The following is a 19,729-nucleotide window of genomic DNA, read 5'->3' on the forward strand; positions in this document are numbered from 1 at the left end:
AAGCTATGAATCTGGGTTCGAACCAAAAAGGTTTCATGCTAATTTACTTTCATGTAATTCAGATCTGCCTGTTATATCGTGCGGCATGAGCTGTTTCTCTTTGTGGTCAGTGGCAGATTGTTTTCATTACATTATGAGCCAACATCAACATTGTGCACGATGACATTTTCCTTAACATCCTTGTTGTTGAGACTAAGTTGTGATGACAGGGGAAGCCACAGCTCAAATAGAATGAGTGATCCCAATGAGGCTAAATGTACCCAAGCTGTGTGATAATGATCTACTGTACCAAAACAATGTATGTACGCAGGACAAAACAGTAGATCAAAGCTCAGGAAGAAAGCCTACGATGCAACAGACATAAACAGTGTTCAGCATTGTGGAAACCCTCTGTCACCACATCCCTGCAAATGTTTTGTTGACAAGAATGGCATCCAGAAGAGTAGCTTGTAAAAAACTGAGCTTCTCCCGTAATGGCCCTGTCAGCCTGTGTGTTGTCTGTGTTCTGCTGATATACAGTGATCAGGGCTAATCCATTTTTTTTTTTCTGTGAGTGGAATTTTTTTTTTTTTTTTTTTTTAGCTGTACTGTAGGATTCCTGGCATTGTAATAAATCAAACAATAAAACGAAACAAAAAACTGCCTACAATGAGCACTATTCTCAGTTTACCATTTGAATCGATCCTCTCCCATGCTTGCTCTAATGTATTAAGTTTCTCCTTCGTGATCTCCAGTTCTTTACTCAAGGCAGAGATCTGTTCTCGGAGAGAATCATTCTCGCTCTGAAACAGAAAATATGGTATAAATGTTACGGAGATCTGGCCGACAGCCAGATGGGACAAAAAAAAAAAAAACATGCATATTGGGAGCTTTAATACCTCCAGATGTTCAAGATTGGTGGTTCTCTGAATGAGGCGGCCGTCCCTCTGTAGCATGTCTCTGTATTTGACTGTTAGCTCTGTGTACTGTTTGTTAGCCTTCTCCAGGTCCGATGAAGGCACGCTTTCATCCAGGGCTTTCTGCAGCGCCGCTATCTTATATGCAGCCATTTCCTGAAAACAAACGTCACTGTGTGGTGGAAATAATACCCAGCATCAAAACGCACCTTTTATGTGTGACTTGATCGTAATCTGAGCATAATCCTCACATTCTGGCCCATGTTTGCTATGACAACTATGGTCATGGTCAGAGAATGTCATAAAATATGAGAATAAGGCCCAGGTTGCCAAAAATCTACATTTCCTGAATTTTACAAGAGCTCTTCCCATTTTACCTCCTGAGAACAGGATAAGGGTCAGTAATTAAAGTATTTTTCACCGTTCTTTGAATCTCCTTCATGTTTCTCAATAATGAATGCCGCGTACAGCTGGATAAATAATACATTATTTATCCAGCTGTATGAAACATATGTAACCCAGAGGTTAATATAGGAGCATAATCTTGGGATAGAATGTGTTGGTTTACTCCCAGGTTTAGCTTTTCTCCTTCGGAAAATTGGTACTGAAATTATTTTTGTTACTTTTGTTTCCAAGTCTCTAGGCGAGTATTAATTTTCTAGCTACCTTGTATCTCTGAAGGTAACCTATCCTCTGCATGACAGAAGTCTGCATCTGGCTGCTCTCATCCCTCAGCTTGTTGTTTTCCTTGCGGAGGTGCTGTTCCTGTTCCAGCAGCGTGGTGTAGCGCCGTGTCAGTTTCTTCTCATTAACCTTTAACACTGTTAGCTTGCGATACGCTTCGCTCAACTGTTTCCTGATTTCCTCTGGGTCCTTCTTAAGGGTGTCCAGCAGGTCCTGATGAGTGAAATGGATAAATTCTCTAATGACATGGATCTTTCATGAAGTTTTCAGAGGAAAAAGAAAAGTACAGAGAAGCATGCAGGGAAACCCATTACAGTTTTACTCTTTTTTTTTTTTATAGTATTTATTTGACTTACGTTGAACTCTTGGATTTTGACATCGTCCACCTGCTTTTGCTCATCCAGCTTGTTCTTCATCTCTGTCATTGTCTCCTTCTCCTTTTGCCATTCTGCCCTCTCACTAAGAAAACAGGGACAATATTTCAAATTTTCTACTTAGTTATAAATCAGCTATGAGGAAGAACGTCTCTTGTTAGCCCACCTTAGGTATTCCTTATATAGGAGTCCCTGTTGATGGCTAATAACAGCAAATTTATCCTTGTATTCTTCCAGTGTTCCTGTCAGTTTCTTGCCTTTTACCTCCTCGTTTTTGAGTTCCTAAATAAGAGCAGTGTTAAATGGAACATGTTTTTTCTTTTGGTTTGTTTTTTTACATCCAGGTCCTCAGAAGACAGCAACACTGACCTGCAGGAGTCGAACGGCGTACTCGTTCAGGGAACTAATGATCTCGGTGCTGCTGGGACCGAGGCCCTCCGGGAGGGTCAGAGGCCGGAGGATGACTTCACCGGTGCCCGACTCCCTGAGTAGCTCTAGCTGTTCTTCCAGTTGTCTCACCTCAAAGACACAGATTAGCAAAATTATATGCAAACACAGCTCTCTCTCGCTTCTGTCTTTTTTTAATACCAAATGCTAAATGATCTGCACTTACACAGTACGTCTCTACCTTAGTGGTGCTCAAAGCGCTTTGTAGTTTTACTCATTCACACACACACTCACACAGCACTGTGCCTGAAGTGCCATGGAGGCTCACTGTCTGGAGGAGCCCCCTTGTTTTTTATTTTTCCCAGGGACACTTTAGCATTTGGAGAGGCACTCGTTTACCGTGATTAGTGGTCCAAAAGCTCTACCACCTGAACCACATCCGCCAGCTTCAGTTTCACTAAAAACATAATTTGTACATCAAAGTAGTTTCTGTGCTCATAGCAGGAACTGAACTATATAAATCTACTTAAGAGCACAGTGAACCACACAAAGGATGACGAGAGTAAAAGAACCGAGGAAAAAAACAGACAGTTGTTTGGATTTCAGTACTGAAGCTGAATGGAAGACGAAAAGCTGAGACAAGTTTGTTTACCTCCTTTTTCTTGCTGTCTGTACAGAAACAATGCATGTAGAAAACACAGGAGGCTGACTGATACCAGACATGTTCTTGACACGTCATCTAAGCCATGCCACTCTCCGTATTGAAATCCAATCTGTAAATGTTTTGTCCTGTGCTCTGAACAGCTTTGATATCAGACAGGTGCTACATTTCCACTGCTCCTAGAAATGCGCAAAACCTAAAAGTTGTAATAAAAAACACAAACATTTTGAAAAACCTATAGATATAGATATATATATATTTTTCAGACGTATCAATATAAGAGTTTATCGCAAATGTGCAATGGAAACACTTTTTACTCATTCACTGTCACTGGCGTCACTGGAGAATTGCAGGAATTCGTGAGAATATCGTGAGGCGAGACTTTATGAGTTACAGCTCATTCACGAAACACCTCTCAATGGAAACACCTACAAAGCGTGATTGCACTTTATCGAATTTATATTTTGCGAAAAACTGTAAAAGCACAGCTAATGATTGTGTTGTTTGATGAAAACAGTTGAAACACACGGCTGTGTGTGGCTATGTTGTTGAACTTGAATAACCTTCTCGCCTTTGGCAGATTCTACCATGGTTTCTTACCAAAATAATAAATACAGCCCAAAAAAGGATTTGATAGAAAACTTACAAAAACAACTGTCATTAGTAGTCGATCACACCATCTCGTCATCTCGACTCATATGAACGTACCTTCTCTTTGGCTCCTGCCAGCTGACTGAGGCTGCTCGTTGCCTCTTCACGGGCCAATTTCAGCTCCTGCCTCAGTTCTTCATTCCTCCCCACCAGCTGATGTATGTGAGATTTCAGATGCGGGCCTGACTCCAACTGCCCACTGACCTCCATAGCCTGTGATAAAGGAAATAAGCAGAGATTAAAACAAACATATGAAGAGGGCCTGTCAAACAAGAAGCGCTTTTCTGTCAGGCGGTGAAATGGATACACCAAATTCAGGTATCTCCGTTTCTGGTACTTCCTGATACTTCCTCTTGTGCTGGACATGCTCGCCGCTGATCAAAGAAGAGTGTGTTTCATCAAAGCCATGGAAAATAATGTCCACATTTTGTTTTCCCTTTATCGTAGCGTGATTTTCCTCAGTTTTTCTTTTGCCGCATTTGTTGTTCATTAAGTTGCTAAGGGACAAACTGTGCTTCATCAACTGACAACATCCATTGTCTCCTTGTAAAAGTACTCTAAAAGGTGTGGACTGATACAATAGCAATTTAAACACAAAATAATAAGTCTCAAATTGAAGAAAAACATTACTTGTTTGAAAGTTTAGGTGTGGACCTGAGAAGATAAATTTGTGTGAGATTCAATGGTCCTTAACAGAATCTACAGTATTAAACATCAGGTTTATGAGAATAGCCAAAGAAATGTCAAGTCATCCTTATTTGCTCCGTGCCGTGAGAAAAGAATGCATTCTGCCAAAGTACCAGGAATATCAAGTGACTTTAGAAGAAAGAAGAAACTTTCCACAGAGATCTTTGATAATAAGTGGGAGCTTCTTTGAACTGAAATAAACAATGGTTTGCACGGATTGTAAATTAACTACGTGTCAAAATGAAAATGAAAATGAAATGAAAGACAATCTAACGTGGTGTTGATTGCAATCAGCTAAATAAACTACTGGATCCATGTTCGCCTCATTGCATTTACAAGCATGCATGTGCCTACAATTACTCAATGAGAACAATTTGTCTTTACTGACCTGTCACTACTCAAAACATTGTAACCATCCATTAATTAAACTTTACCCACTTAAGCTAATCGGTGTTTAATGTCAGATTCGGTGCATGGGACACACTTACATTATCCAACCTTTCCAAATTAGGAATGGAGACAGCACCATCAGACAGAGTGGTCTGTTGATTCGCCCTCATAGCTTGAAGGACATCTCTCAATGCAGCCTCAAGCTCCCTTTTCTCTTTCGACAGCTCCTCCACTGTGATTCAACACACAAGTATGAATGAGAACATTATGGTGTAAGGTTCAGTGGCTTCTGAGCTGCAACCATGAAAGAAATATTTTAATATCCACATGTACTGTTCTGCTTTTACCCGTCAGTTAAAGATTTAACAAAATCTACAGTTCATGAATCTGACTCAGATGTAAAAATATAGGTGCCAACTTGAACACAAATCATACTTACATTTGTACTGAAACTGGGTCTTGTGGACTTGTAAATCCCTCTCCTTGCTCCTCAGTTCTTTTTCGAGGTACTCGTTCTGCAAAGCATGTCCGTGTCATTAGAAAGCTTGCAATGAAAGCCAAACCACCAAAACATACCTAGTTCTTTGCCACTAATACACCATTAACAAACCTTTCCACTCGCTTTGTTAACATGAAGTTTGTCCTATACCTTTTAATATAATCACTGATGGTATTCAGAGCGGAATACTCCAATCATTGCTTTACATTTTAATCCAAGTCACGATATCTTTATAACCATATCATTGCATAGCATTCCACAGTAATTAGCATGAAAACTAACTGAATGAATAGTTACACACATTAGGTTTATCATCAAAAGGTTAACTATTCAGGAAATGTCCCTTTATTCAATTAACTAATTTCTCTACTTTTATCCTTTTGCACTATTTTTTTTTCATTCTTTTCTATGGTATTTCCTTTCTTTGTTCGGTGCATCAATTGTATGCGAGTCTATTTACGAAAGAGACATTCTTCATGTGACTTAGACATCTGAGTGGCTGTTAAACTGCCCAGCATTGTGCAGTTGTGCACCAAATTCAATCAGCTAATTCTTGACGCTGAGACGCATGAAGTCACGTCATAACCCAGACACTTACCTTTCGCCTGAGCCCTTCGTCCGTGTAAGCGTTGCTCTGTTTGAGCAGAGCCTGAGCTGTTCTGCTAGGCCCGGCATCTTCCTCCAGCAGAGAGCTCGACTCTGAGATCCCTGCGGCTGATCAACAACATAGTTTTAATAGTAGGTAATATACTATGGTTGCTCTCTTTCAAAAGAGAAACAAAGCTTTTAAAGACCACAATATGATAATAAAATGGTCTCACTTTGAACAAACCTATACTGTATAGATTGACTATTGTATATCTCCATGATATGAATGTCACCTCTTTCCTTCACTATGCGTCTGATTTGTTTCTTTAGCTCCAGTCGTTCCTCTTCAAGACGTTCAATCTAGAAAGGAATCAAGCACTGAGATGAGAAGAGCTCATAAACTGCTTATGTTCATAGTGTTTGTGAACCTTCACCTCTTTGGTGAGGACTTGGTTTTCTGCTTTGTACTGGCGTTGTCTGAGATCTTTGGCACGTCTGAACTCTGTGAGATCCACTTCCTGCTTTGGTTTCAGCCCTTGGGAGCCAAGAAATAAACAAGTAAAATGAATTTTACTGCTCCAGGTCAGTCAGTCCTTTCTGAATAGACTGAGAGGTGGGAAAAGTAAAGTTTTTTTAAAAAAGGTTCTGACCTAGTTTTTCTCGAAAATCCTCATTTTCATCCATGAGGTCATTGATTCTCATCTCGAGCTGGTTGATCTCTTTGGTCATGGCCTCGGCCTCACGATCTCTCACTCTAATCTGATTTTTACACTCTTTGATCTCTGCAATGGCTGCTTCCAGACCATAAACGCCCTGCAATAGAGAAACAGAGCTGTAGTTACTCGTCCATCAGAAAGCATGTCACTTCCTTTATTTCCTCGTTTTGTAACTCATATGGTTTTTGGGGAAATCAGGATGCGATTAGACGTGGTGAAAGACAAACACTACATTTGTAGACTAAAAAAGCATGTTGATCACACCATAGTCACATAGTCATTTCAGTGTCTCTATTAAAAGTGAGGATGGACAGGGGAAAAAATCACAAGCCTCACTTCTGGGAAATTAAGTCTCAGTTAATTAGTTTTGGACAAAATCAAATCTTTGATGTAGGCCAAAACAACAAAAGCAAAGGGGGCAGATGAGAGAGGGCATTTGTTGACTTACAGACTCATACTGGCTCAAGCGGTTGGAGGCCTCAATGAGTGCTTTGTCTTTGTCCTCAGCGTGAGCTTCCGCCAGTTTTACCGCCTGCTCTGCCTCCATTACTCTGGTCTCTGCTGCTTCTAGCCTGGATTTCAACTCCTCCATTTTCCTCTGCTGCATGGTCGATGGCAGGCCTTGAAGGAGAAACACAAACTATTTCTTTAACTGCAAACAAAAGTAGCCACCCAGTGATGGGAGAATAGAAGAATTCATTTGCTAGTTACTCTTGATCATATCATAACAAGTGCCCCAATGGATTTACTTAGCTCAGTTTATCTGTGCTCATCGTCCACAGAGATATTTTCAATAATTCGCAATTGCATATTCACTCTCCTATTAGCTCTGTTTTGCTCCCAACTCCAGAGGAAACATCTGGCTTTTTAGCTCCTTAAATATAATGGAGACTTTTCAGCATATTTCATCTACTAATACACAAAATGGTGACAGTCTCAAACAAAGATGAGTGAATATCACATAATATTTGTAGGTGCTCTTTAGATTTGATCTCACCTGAGAACAAATTGAAAGCATGAAAGTACTGACGAATGCCACAATAGAGCCTAAACTGTGTGTACGATTAGTTCAGGATCAAATCTGTCTATATGCATGAGGGCAATCATTTTTGCAACTTTAACTAAATTATCAAAAATGGGGAAAAATGACATGTTTTGCCTGACAGAAAATCCAAATACTTTTACTTCATTTTGATAACATTTAGAGAAAAACAACCTCAAATCCAACTAAAATCAGAGAAACCCCTAATCCAACTATCTATGCAGTACTACCACTACACACTTAATGGCCATCTCATTATTGTTCTTTGAGAAATGTCCTAATTTTTCATTGTGTAGATTCCACAAGGTGTTTTGCGACATGGCACATTTTCTTTCTAGTAGCCACCAGAAGATGTGGTCGTAAACCAATGGTAGGCTGTGTCATTTAAGTGATAGTTGATACTAAGGGGCCCAAAGTCGGCAAAGAAAAGAAAATATCTCCCACATTATCACACCACCATCAGTCAGAACTGTTGACATGAGGCAGGATGGAGCCGTGCTTTCATTGTTTCCAACTCTACAATCTGAATGTCGCTGCAGAAACTGAGACTCGTCCAACCAGTCAATGTTTTTCCAATGTTCTTTAGTCCAGTTTTAGTGAGCTGTTGTGAACAGTAGACTCAGTTTCATGTTGTTAGTTGACAGAAATGGCCCTCGGTGTGGTCTTTTGCAGTTGCAGCCCATTTTCTTTGAGGTTCTGCAGTCAGGCCATTCTCCTGTTACCTCTGAGGCTTGCCATGTCTTTGGCATGAGTTGTCCAGTTGGGGATATTTAGATTCACCCACCTCTGTCTTTCTTCGTGGACGTCTTTAGCTCCTCAATGAGCTGGGTGTGCTTCTCCATTTCCCCTGTGTACTGCTCCACCTGCTCACTCAGCATCTTGATTTGATTATCTCGTTCTTGGACGGCCTTTTAGGAAGTTCAAATGAAACGATGAGAATTTCTGTGCATACTCCAAATACCACACCACCTGACATCAAGGCAGATCATGGAATGAAAACAAGGAGAGGTTTGGTGATAAGATGCACATGACACGCAAAACTTACACCGCAGACCTCATATATGACCTGGCCCAAGGCAGCGATAGAGATGAAAGGGAGGACAGGGTGATAAGATGTGAAAAGGCGAACAAAGAAAGCCCAAAGAAGAAAAACAGGATATAGACAGAGCGATGGAAAGACATGAAATGGCAATCACCTCTAGGCCGAGAAAGCCTGACTCAGAGGGATTAAAATAAAGCCCATGATTAATGAATTTACAGACTGATTTAAAGATTTCCCTATTAATTATACTATCCCATCTTTAGGTATTCAAGGTTTGGAGGAAATTTTTTAACATAGGTGGCAAGACACTACATATGTAACTACATTTTAAGGAACAAATTAATTCCTGGTGCTAGACCCACAGACATTACTGTGATAAACGCTACATAAATAAACATAACCACTTACTGTAGTGACGTCACAGGCCAAGCAGTAATACTTAGCACATTACTTAATACATAACACATTTACTTGCAAATATTTCTATTGACAAAGACCTTTTGTGTTTACATAAAAAGCATCGTGACAACCCAGTCACCCTGCATTCAGTGCACCACAATGGCAGGAGATGAGACGTCAGAAATATATACAGACGGGGAGGATTGATTCCTTTCCTATTTTGGGACAGACCTGCTGCAAAGCAATAATGTTGCTTTTGTCCAAGTCCAGCTGGGCTGAACGCAGTTTTTCCCTCAGGTCGCGGATCATCTGCTGGTACACCAAAATTTCATCATCCTTCCCAGAGAGCACTCTCTGCATGTGAAGAAAACATCATGTCAGCGCGCCAGTAGTCTCATTCCAGCCCAGTAGAATAGTTCAACAAACAGCAAGACTCATTGGTGTTGGTTTAGAAGCATTATGATGCCCACATCTTAATGATTTTATTTGCACAAAATAAATAAAGTCCCTGCTGTGCCTTTTTATTTGAACGTCTACCTTTAACAAACTGTGAAGTTCAGAAAACGTTGTCTGATTAAAAATGGTCGTTTGGTTGTTTGTGCATAATACGCATGAGGAAAGGAAGGCTGAACATTTTCCAGCTATTTATTTCAGTTTTTGTAGCGTGACGCCATTGATTACAATGAGCTTCCTCTCTTCCATGGCTGAATATTTCTAATGTCCCATTGATATATACTGTGAACGCAGCTGGGTACAAGTGGCAAGGACCTTGAAGGAAGTCTTTGTTTAATCTGTGACATTGAGAACAGCAAACTTCATCCAGACATTTGCCCTGCATTCAGAAAATATCCTCCCACCCCCAGAGCAGGGACTATCCCCGAAATGGGAATCGAATTAAGTTCCTCATTCTTGCAGTTGAACGGCAGGTTGTGTGTTGACAAAAAGCATTGTGGGTTGCCACTTGAGTTTCACTCAAAAAAAAAAAAAAAAGCTCAAAAGAATAATAATAAGCTTTACATTTTGTTTTGTTATTGAAAGAAAACAATACATGCCTTCCGAAAAGTAGATAAATGATTACCACTCACCTTCCATTCTTCCACTTTGGCATTGACTGCTGCCAAAATTGGGTCATTCTCTTCAGTCATGCTATGAATCTTATCCGTCAACTGCCTGACCTGCGCATTAAACAGACACATACAGGTGGGATTATTTTGCACAGAAAAATGATATTAACTACTTCACAGTTCATATTCATGCCTGTGATCACCTTACAGAAAAATGATGTCCGAAAACTCATCTCAGCATGAAACTACACAGTATTTAACAGGGTCTTTACTTGAAGCTTTGCGTGATCCCTCTCCTTCCTAAGCTGGTCCATAATGGAGTCAGTCTGCTGTACGACGATCTTCATTTTGTTGTATTCATCCGTCATCTTTTCCATCTCCTTCACAGACTCCTCCAGACTATTTTGCATCTGCTCATTCTGTGTCTTCAGGTGTAGGTTTTCATCTTCGGCCCGCTAATAGACACAGAATAATATAATACACATGATTTGTGGACGCATACCCTAACATGCTACAAATCAGCAGTGCAAAGATCAGGTAATGAAAACAGATGAAAGCCACAAAAATGGGCAGTGAGAGGTTAAATTATTAACTGACAACAACACAGATCTTGTGTGTTTTTGGCCTCATTCAGCAGACGTTACAGTAACGAGTGGACCTCCAAGCACCTGTAGGTCTTCCAAGCACTGGTAAAGCTGGCGGTTAGCCAAGTTGAGCTTCCTCTGAGTCTCAGCATCCTCAGACCTGGACGAAGCCGGCTCTTTCTGGTCCAGTTCCCCGCGGTAGAAGTCCACGTCCTGCTGGAGCTGCTCATTCTGAAGTGGTGCAGGAAGGAGAGAATTCACATGAGAAAATACCAAAGTTCTTGTGATCAATGTAATTTGCCTCAGGAAAATTAAGCATTTCCTACTTTTCTTCATTTTGGATGGTAAATGAAATCGTTTCTAACACTTAATGGACCAGATGAAAGTTTCATCGTACTGTGCAAATGAAGACCGTGACAAAGCCAATTACTGTATTATAGTGTGAGCGAGTGAGTAAGCAAGAGGACATGTACAGCAGAACATTTTTTTGAAAATGTGTACTCCAAATACATCTTTACACAACTACAAAAACCTACTGGTTGAATGAGTGAAGCTTTCTTCACTACACTACCTACGTCTTACCTTTTTCCTAATTTTTTTTAACTATACAATGGAATAGAAAAAGATAAAAGAGAGAATGAGCAAACAACAGCAGAGCACATGAAATGACACGTTCCATATGAGGTAAGAATAGATGGTGTACTTAGAGAGGATGGAGTTCTGAACTAATCAGTATGATATGGGGCCACATGTCACATACCTCTCTTTTCAGTTTCTTGACCTCCTCCTCAGCCTCCTCTGCTCGCACAGCCAACTAGGAAAACAAAACAAAGTACAAAAGGCAGAAGCAAAGTCAGTTTAACCACACCAGATAAACACAACCCATTGGGATTATTTGCACTTAGCAAAACCTAGTATTAATGAATGGAAAGTAGGTGGACGCAGGAAGCAAACGGTGTCTAATAAGATTAGTACAACTGAAGATAATTAGTTAAACAGTTTGTCACTCATAGCATTTGTTTTGATAAATATTTCTATGTACAACATGGGCATTTTGAATTATTATTACAGAACATGTTGGCCCTAAAGAACAAAACAATCTCTTGAATAGAATGCGCTTTAAAAAGCTTAAAAAATGATAATAATAAAGATTTGCAGGTCAGCCAAGGACTCATCACTGAATCCATACACCTACAGTGTAGGTGGGAACTATGGGTAGTGTTGCTCATACCTCCTCGTTGGTTTTCTTTTCCTTGCCCATTCCTTTGTTTAACTGGGTCAACTCCTTCTCCCTTTCCTCCAGTTGGGTTTCAAGCTGCCGGATCTCATTCCGTGAAAGCTGTCGCGCGGGCAAGGTCTGAGCCGTACGTACAGAGAGAGACAAAAATACAAACAACCCACCGTCTTAGTCCCTCGTCACCTCCATCTATTTACGGCACAAATATGCACTGAATATGCTATTAAAAAGTGTTTAAACAATTATTCACATATTGTTAAGATTTGCACAGTGGGAGTAAAAATTCTGATGACATGTAAACTTTAAAGCCATTATAATAATAAAGAGAAACTAAATGCAATCGCTGTGAGCATGCAAGGAATTAGCTGTAATCTTCTTAGGTGCCATCTTACAATGGTCACCACAGCCAAACCCTTTGTAGCCCGAGCTACACTTGGTGATTGGCTAAAGGATTTGGAGCTGTTGCCGGAAGTAAAGAAGCATAAAAACTAGTCACACTTTAAGTCACACACAAATAAATGTATCCCCCCCACACCCCTCACATTCATAATGGTGGCTGCATTAATTCCTGTGATGAAAAATAGCAACTTAGTAGTAACATTCAACAAACTGTGTGCGTAAATACACACGTGTAGTACAATACTTAGACATGTAAACAGACGTACAGTGTTACCTTGTGCTCTTGTTCCAGCCTCAACACCTCCGCACGGAGTTTCTGCTCTACAGTACAGAGACCACAGTGTAAACGGTGGTTGACGAATGAAGCATTTCATTGACCGAATGTTATCGTTGCACTAACCAGTTTTATCTTTCTGCCGAGCAATGTCGAGGGCAAGATCACCTTCCCGGTCTTTAATCTAACCGGAGAAACAGTGAGAGAGACTGATACATCCGTAAATCTAAAATGACAAACCTACAGTGTTTCAGTGGCAACATTTCAAGCAGAATATGCCCAACAAGCATCAAGATCAATACTAGTGTGGCTTGTGTGACAAATACTCTTGCTTCTTAAAAAAAGAATGAAGACCTTCAACAAGGCCTGAGCCACTCGGAGGACGTGAATAATGTCCTCTGGAGCCTTATCCCTCACGTCCCACTCGTCTGTCTGCGCGGGAAAAAAAAAAAGAAAAGCGGGTGACTACAGAATCATTTTAGCTGATAAGAACTTAGATATTCAAGGAAAGCAGGAATACACATAGAACAAAAACTATTTAGACATATATAATATTACTGCAAACAATCTTATCATCTGTGTAAAGTGTGTCATGTTAACATCAGAGAAGCTGTGGTGGTGGTTGGGCCACTATGCAGGAAACCTGAGGATGAGTGAAGTGTGGTGATTTACCAAAACGAACATGTCGAAGACCGTGTCCGTCTCGTCCGTTTGACATGTGTGGAGGGTGTCGGGGTCAACTTTTGACATTTCATCCCACTCGAAGGCAGCAGACATCTTGGCAGAGTGTGTTTGTAAAGATTTCGCTAACTAGTGATGCTAAAGTAACGCTTGGACAACTCTCTAGACAGCCAACTGTGGCCGTTAGCTGAGGCAAAACATTTCTGTGACCCGTGAGTTAGTTTTTATCCATTTTCATATGTCATGAGAACGTTTAAGCAGAACACACACTGCAGCAACGCGTTCTGAGACACAATAACTCTTATTTTTTTTAGATAAATTAGCCAGCTTAACACTAAAACCAAACGTCTGTTATCATTTTTCCTCACTCAATGGCACAAGTTATATTTGCTAGATATAAAATGTAGGTTACATGTACGTTAAATTGACAATAAACAGTCATCTTGAGGTCTCCATGTTGCGACGCTTTGGCTGCTAGGTGACAGCTGACAACAGCGGCGCCAGTTATGTTATAGTGAAGCTACTCCACAGTTAAACAAAGGTAAAATATAACAGAGAGCGGACCGTTGTAGGAAACTCGACCAAACCGCATGCTTTTATAACATTATCTCCCAATTTCATCACATTATAGTAACACAGTACTGGCCGTTCACGTATCAGTTCGTCAAAAAGCGCCGTCTCGGTTTGCTGAAGTTTAACTTGCGCGGTGACCTCTGAACCGGAAGTGATAGTGACGATGCTGTGAAGCTAGTTAGCACAAATGGAATACCGTCTGATGAATGTTGTACTGTGTGTGCGTGTTCACATCCCGCGTTTCTGATATCAACTCAGCCAGCACCGCTCCTCTTTCCGTTATAGACGTGGTAAGAAAGCCCTTAAATATGTCCGTTCTCATTTTACCCACCCTACAGAAGGGTAATAGGCTAGTTAGCGTTAGCCGCTAAGTTAGCTTCATCGTTAGCCAGCGTTACGATGCAGCAGCCAGTTTAAAGTAGCGCTAGATGCTGTCTGGGGTGTTTGATTCCATCGTATGACCGCAGACGATAAGTAACAGTGTCCCTTTAATTCATTCTCGAATGTGTGCAAATACATTTTAGAAGGTTGATATCAGTCAACAATGGGTTCACATGGCTGAAGAATACACCCTCCCTCCACTTTTCTGCTCCCAGTTGTCACTACCGGTGAGAAGACACCTTGATTTCTCAGCACAAGTGTCAAATAACCATACCCGTGGATTTACTTGGTGTGTAATTTAACTGCCACACCAAATCTGACTCTACATTTGCATCACAGTCTACGCATCAGAGGCACATTGGAAGGGTGGGATCACTCGTTTGCCATTCCATTTAATTAGATACACTATAGTGAAAATGTACTATAAATGTGAAAGTCCTGCACAATATCTTAGCTTCGTGAGGGTTCAGGTATTAAGCATTTGTTTCAAATCGCAGAGAGCTATTGATTCAGCTGTGTTTTCATTTTAGAGGCTGAGGTTTGTAATTAGCGCTGTTGGAAGTGCTTGGTGTTGTACTCACACATGTTCCCATTATTTTGAGGTCCCCTTTTAGCTCAGATGGGCTAGGCTGAACAGAAACACTTTAGTGTTTAATTCAATGCAGTTTAACAGTTACACAAAATACATCCTCCAAATTGATCACTAGGTTAAAAAGACATGTATCTTTAGAATAGCTAGTGCAACAACATACAAGACGTATATAGAAAAAATATAGTACACATTTTAGGATGTGGATTATTGCGCCAGTTCTCACCAATTACTACACATGTATTTAAGTATTTATTTTGTATTATTGCACATACTTATTTCAGTAAATGATCCTTTAGCATGGAGATGGCTCTGTTGTAAAAACTGTTCCTGAGTGTATTTGTTCGTGACTTCAGTGCTCCATATCTCCTGCCAGAGGGCAGCAGCTTAAACACCTGGTGTCCCGGGTGTGTGTGGTCTTGCAAGATGCTGCATGCCCTTCTGAGACGGCAGGTGCTCTAGATGTCCTACGTGGAGGAGAGAGGGTGGCCAATAATCTTTTGGGCAGTGTTGATGACCCTTCTTAGTGCAGACTTGTTTTCCATGGTGCAGTTCGCGAACCACGCAGAGATGCAGTAGGTCAGCACACTTTAATAAGCACAGGAGTCAAATAAGCATACACTTTAATAATAATAATGCATTGGTTATGCTTACAGTTGCATGCATTACACGTTCGCTCACCCAGTCACCCTGGTGATGGTAAACTACCTCAGTAGTCACAGCTGCCCTGGGGCAAACTGACGGAAACGTTGCTGCCAGTTTGCACCTACAGCCTCCGACCACCACCAACCTCACTCACTCGCAATCATACACCAGGGAGCGTACAAGGCAAGGTGGTTTAAGTGTCTTGACAGACTAGGGATAGGAATTGAACCACCGACCTTTCGGGCAGAGTGATTTAGCACAGGACTGGTATACTACAATGCATTCCTACCCGTGCACCTATGCTTTGGCAAGTGAGAGACGAAATCCAATTAGAGAGATTAATCTGACTTCTGATTTACTTGCTTTACAAAACTTAGTTCCATCAAATTGTGATTTATGTCCAACCCTTTGTTTTCCTTCACAGTGATCAATGACGGCTTTGGTCAGCAATGGCTGTCGTGTCATGGAAGGAGATATTGCTTTTGACTGGACTGGTGGTGGGTTGTTACTGGAACAGTCTGTCGTGTGGGTTTGTGTTTGATGATGTCTCAGCCATTCTTGACAACAAGGACCTACGGCCCTCAACCCCTATCCGCAACCTGTTTCTCAATGACTTCTGGGGAACGCCGATGGCTGAGGTTGGTCCATGATACACTTCTGTGCTATGAATAAAGGATTAATGTTTGAATACACGCTGAGTGAAAACAGAAATTGTGTCTCTTGGGTATTTATATTTAGCATATGAGTTATATTATTTATATATTTATTTAAATTGTTAACATTTACAGCATATTGTGTCTACAGACATAAAATGGGATTCTTATGCAACCACCAGTGTTGGGCAAGTTATTTCAAAAATGTAATGCACTACTTATTACTTATTACAGTTATTTAAAAGTAATTAGTTACTTATAATAATACTGTCTTTGAATTGTAAGGCATTACATTACTTTTGCATTACTATTAAGATACTTTCACCAAAATAACTGGCAATATGGATTTTGCGTTCTCAGTAGATCTTATTGCATTCAGTGTAGTTTATTTACACACCCATAGATGATGTGGAATAGCATAATAACTGAGCTAGGCTTAACGCTAACCGCAGTAGAATATAATAGCTGCAATTATTGCCCATGGCGCAATACATATTGTGATAGAGATACTATAAATGTATTCATATTGAAATCAATGTTGGTAGAAACTACTACTGTATACTGTGTTGTTAGAGTCCGACTCTGCCGCTGCAGTCATCTCCCCAATCAGCTGTTCTCTAGCAGTAACAGGAAGTTAACATTTGCTCCGATTTTTTTTCTCCCCTGGTTACAGTAATTGCATTACTTTTGTAATGCGTTACTCCCAACACTGCACATCACTTCAGATTAAATTGAGTTACTGAAGTTAACAGCTTCTTTAAACGTGTATCAGCCTGAATGACTCACTCAGTGGACTGACCTGCATCTGACAGCTTAAATCCATGTCCCACTACAGGAGCGGAGCCATAAATCGTACAGACCCCTGACTGTGCTTACCTTCCGATTGAACTACCTCTTCAGTGAACTCAGCGCCGCTTCCTACCATCTGTTCAATGTCATTCTACATGCCGTAGTATGTGTGCTGTTTCTGCGAGTGTGTCGATTGTTCCTGGACAAGACTTCCAGCTTGGTAGCGGCGTTGCTGTTTGCTGTGCACCCCATCCACACTGAAGCCGTAAGTTTACGCAAGCGTAATGTAATGTCTATTGTTTGCAGAAATCTTTGTTCCAAAAATGCCTAGATTAGATTTCCTTGCTCATTCTAATGTCAGTTGACCTGGAGGTTTTGGAATAAAAGTCCACTTGCTTTGAAATGTTATCATTACTTCGCAAATATGATAAATTTTTTGTTAAAACAGCGTGGGATCCATTTTTATTGTAAATGAATGGACTGTTAGCCACGAAAAGTGAGGATTTCATATTTCTTATGCTTGGACTTTTTGGTAGTAATATAGAAGAATAGAATACAATAGAACTGGAGAGGTACATTTTTATTAAGAAAGCTTTTTTTCAGGAAATTCCAAGATCTTCTTCATGGCTGCTTTATTTAATGTCTCCAGTAGCAGTATTCTGTATAATTAGTATTACATTATTCTGACATTAGAAGAGCAGTATCGACTTTGTATTTTAAAGTGACCATCTACAAATACATTGCACATGATGGAAAGGTCAACACATCAGGTTGGAGCTCAGTGGAGTTCATATTAACAACAAAGCATATTTTTAAGGTACAATATGTACAGCAAAGTGAACAAGAGGCTATGTTATGTAAACTGTGTACATAGTGTACACTTCATCACGGGGTTGGGACATTAGAAAATGTCACCACCTAAACTTTGCTCCAACATGTCCACCATAAGGGTGGGGCATCATAAGCAAAAACTGCCTCAGGTTTTGGTGCAGGTATTTACAGTGGTGTGAAAAGGTGTTGGCCCCCTCCTTATTTCTTACTTTTTGCATGTTTGTCGCACCTGAATGTTTCAGATCATCAAACAAATTTAAATATGAGACAAAGACAACACAAGTAAACACAAAACGCAGTTTTTAAATGAAGGTTTTCAGTCGGTAAAAGGTTATAAAAACATGTCTAAAGCTTTGGGTCTCCAGTGAAACAGAGCGAGGGCCGTTAATCACAAATGGTGAACGCATGGAACAGTAGTAAATCTTCCCAGAAGTGGCTGACCAACCAAAATTACGCCCAAGAGCTCAGAGATGACTCATCTAGGAGGTCAGACACAAGCGGCCCGGACTTGTGGACAACATCCACAAAGAGCTGCAGGTCTCACTTGCCTCAGTTAAGGACAGTGTTCATGACTCTGCCATAAGAAAGAGACTGGGCTGACATGGCCTTTATGGAAGAGTTCAATGATCAAAATCACTGCTGAGCAAAAAGTACAAAAAGACTGGTCTCAGTTTAGCCACAAAACATCTTGATGATCCCCAAGACTTCTGGGAAAATACTCTATAGACTGAAGAGACAAAAGTTGAATTTTTTTGGAGGCTGTCCGTCCCATTACATCTGGTGTAAAAGTAACACCACATTTCAGAAAGAACATCATACCAACAGTAAAATCTGGCGGTGGTGTGAGCTGGTGTGATGCTCTGGGGCTGCTTTGCTGCTTCAGGACCTGGAAGACTTGCTCTGATAAATGGATCCATGAATTCTGATGTCTACCAAAAAATCCTGAAGGAGAATGTCCAACCATCTGTTGCTGACCTCAAGCTGAAGTGAAGTTAGTTCTGCAGCAGGACAACGATCCCAAACATACCAGCAACTCCACCTCTGATTGGCTGGAGAAAAACTAAATGAAGACTTTGGAGTAGTCTAGTGAAAGTCCTGACCTGAATCCTATTGAGATGCTGTGGCACGACCTTAAAAAGGTGATTCATGCTGGAAAACCCTCCAATGGCAAACTTGCTATAGGTTTAGGGGGTAATCACTTTTTCACGCAGGGCCATGGAGGTTTGAATTTAGTTTTCCCTCAATAATAAAAACCTTCATTTTGTGTTTACTTTGGTTATCTTTGACTAATGATAAACTGTAACAATACCATATGTCTGTATCTAGCTGGGTGTGTGGTTGCTCCATGGTAACAGTGCATAATATGTCTTTCCCAAAATACAAGCTGAAAAGGTTAAGGTAACTCCAGTTACTGCACTTAAATCCTTTGAGAGAAAGGGCCACTGGTTTCCAGTCCGATTCCTCTGCGTATTATTATTACTCATGCATTTAAACACTATTTATTTTCAAAAATAGTAATTTAAAAGGTGTTGCTGCAATGCTCATTGAACCTGATTGTAAAGCAAAAACCCTTTGCGTATTGCTTATCATTTGAACTTGATCTCATTTGCGTCTCTGAAAAGCCTCTTTCCCAATTAGGTCTTGTAATTCATCCTGTTCAGCGCGGATGCACTGACAACCAGACAGGCCCTGACCAAAGTAGAAAAACAAAGGAAACATTCTCCTTCTTGCGGTGGAGTGCTACAGTTACACACCATGCACCAGTGCGCTGATCTTCCTCCTGGTGTACTCTAATCTATGCACAGTCTCTCAGACCTCTTGAATGGAAACAATTTGCCTCACAAATGAGCCCTTAGAGTTAGTCCAGCGAATGCCCTTCATGTTATCACCGTCTGGAATCTCTCTCTGAACGGATCATTTGTTTTTGAGTTATGCTCCAAGCACTGAAGGTCCCTTCATGACAAGTGCGAACAAAGAGTTCCTGTGTGTCTCCACACAGGCCTTTCTCGGTGT

The 19,729-nt window shown here is 40.6% G+C and overlaps 2 protein-coding genes across 8 annotated transcripts in view; one reads left to right on the top strand and one right to left on the bottom strand.

Annotated features, from left to right (window-relative positions):
* cep290 (centrosomal protein 290) overlaps positions 1 to 12,007 on the bottom strand; it is a 29,196-nt gene extending 17,189 nt beyond the window's left edge. For 2 of the 5 annotated variants that reach the window (XM_047597402.1, XM_047597398.1), the window contains exons 1-23: positions 11,896 to 12,007; positions 11,425 to 11,478; positions 11,247 to 11,267; positions 10,749 to 10,895; positions 10,353 to 10,535; positions 10,102 to 10,191; positions 9,248 to 9,370; positions 8,621 to 8,641; positions 8,360 to 8,483; positions 6,982 to 7,154; positions 6,468 to 6,630; positions 6,252 to 6,352; positions 6,111 to 6,177; positions 5,828 to 5,943; positions 5,170 to 5,245; positions 4,829 to 4,962; positions 3,711 to 3,866; positions 2,324 to 2,473; positions 2,121 to 2,236; positions 1,937 to 2,039; positions 1,563 to 1,793; positions 879 to 1,052; positions 671 to 782 (exon numbers count right to left, since the gene is read on the bottom strand). In XM_047597402.1, coding sequence (XP_047453358.1) covers positions 671 to 782; positions 879 to 1,052; positions 1,563 to 1,793; positions 1,937 to 2,039; positions 2,121 to 2,236; positions 2,324 to 2,473; positions 3,711 to 3,866; positions 4,829 to 4,962; positions 5,170 to 5,245; positions 5,828 to 5,943; positions 6,111 to 6,177; positions 6,252 to 6,352; positions 6,468 to 6,630; positions 6,982 to 7,154; positions 8,360 to 8,483; positions 8,621 to 8,641; positions 9,248 to 9,370; positions 10,102 to 10,191; positions 10,353 to 10,535; positions 10,749 to 10,895; positions 11,247 to 11,267; positions 11,425 to 11,478; positions 11,896 to 11,925 — 2,665 coding nt within the window. In that variant the 5' untranslated portion in view covers positions 11,926 to 12,007. Of the gene's footprint in view, positions 1 to 670; positions 783 to 878; positions 1,053 to 1,562; positions 1,794 to 1,936; positions 2,040 to 2,120; positions 2,237 to 2,323; positions 2,474 to 3,710; positions 3,867 to 4,828; positions 4,963 to 5,169; positions 5,246 to 5,827; positions 5,944 to 6,110; positions 6,178 to 6,251; positions 6,353 to 6,467; positions 6,631 to 6,981; positions 7,155 to 8,359; positions 8,545 to 8,620; positions 8,642 to 9,247; positions 9,371 to 10,101; positions 10,192 to 10,352; positions 10,536 to 10,748; positions 10,896 to 11,246; positions 11,268 to 11,424; positions 11,479 to 11,895 lie in introns of those variants that run through there. The other 3 variants (XM_047597400.1, XM_047597399.1, XM_047597403.1) reach the window with 3 other exon arrangements.
* Positions 12,008 to 13,956: 1,949 nt separating this feature from the next.
* tmtc3 (transmembrane O-mannosyltransferase targeting cadherins 3) overlaps positions 13,957 to 19,729 on the top strand; it is a 32,138-nt gene continuing 26,365 nt past the window's right edge. For all 3 annotated transcript variants that reach the window (XR_007113608.1, XM_047597404.1, XM_047597405.1), the window contains exons 1-3: positions 13,957 to 14,118; positions 15,868 to 16,081; positions 16,932 to 17,150. Coding sequence is in view for 2 of the 3 variants with exons in the window: in XM_047597404.1 (XP_047453360.1) it covers positions 15,893 to 16,081; positions 16,932 to 17,150 (408 nt within the window). In the remaining variant the exon portion in view is untranslated. The remainder of the gene's footprint in view (positions 14,119 to 15,867; positions 16,082 to 16,931; positions 17,151 to 19,729) is intronic.

This window comes from Mugil cephalus, chromosome 10 (genome assembly GCF_022458985.1).
Source record: "Mugil cephalus isolate CIBA_MC_2020 chromosome 10, CIBA_Mcephalus_1.1, whole genome shotgun sequence".
NCBI lineage: Eukaryota > Metazoa > Chordata > Actinopteri > Mugiliformes > Mugilidae > Mugil > Mugil cephalus.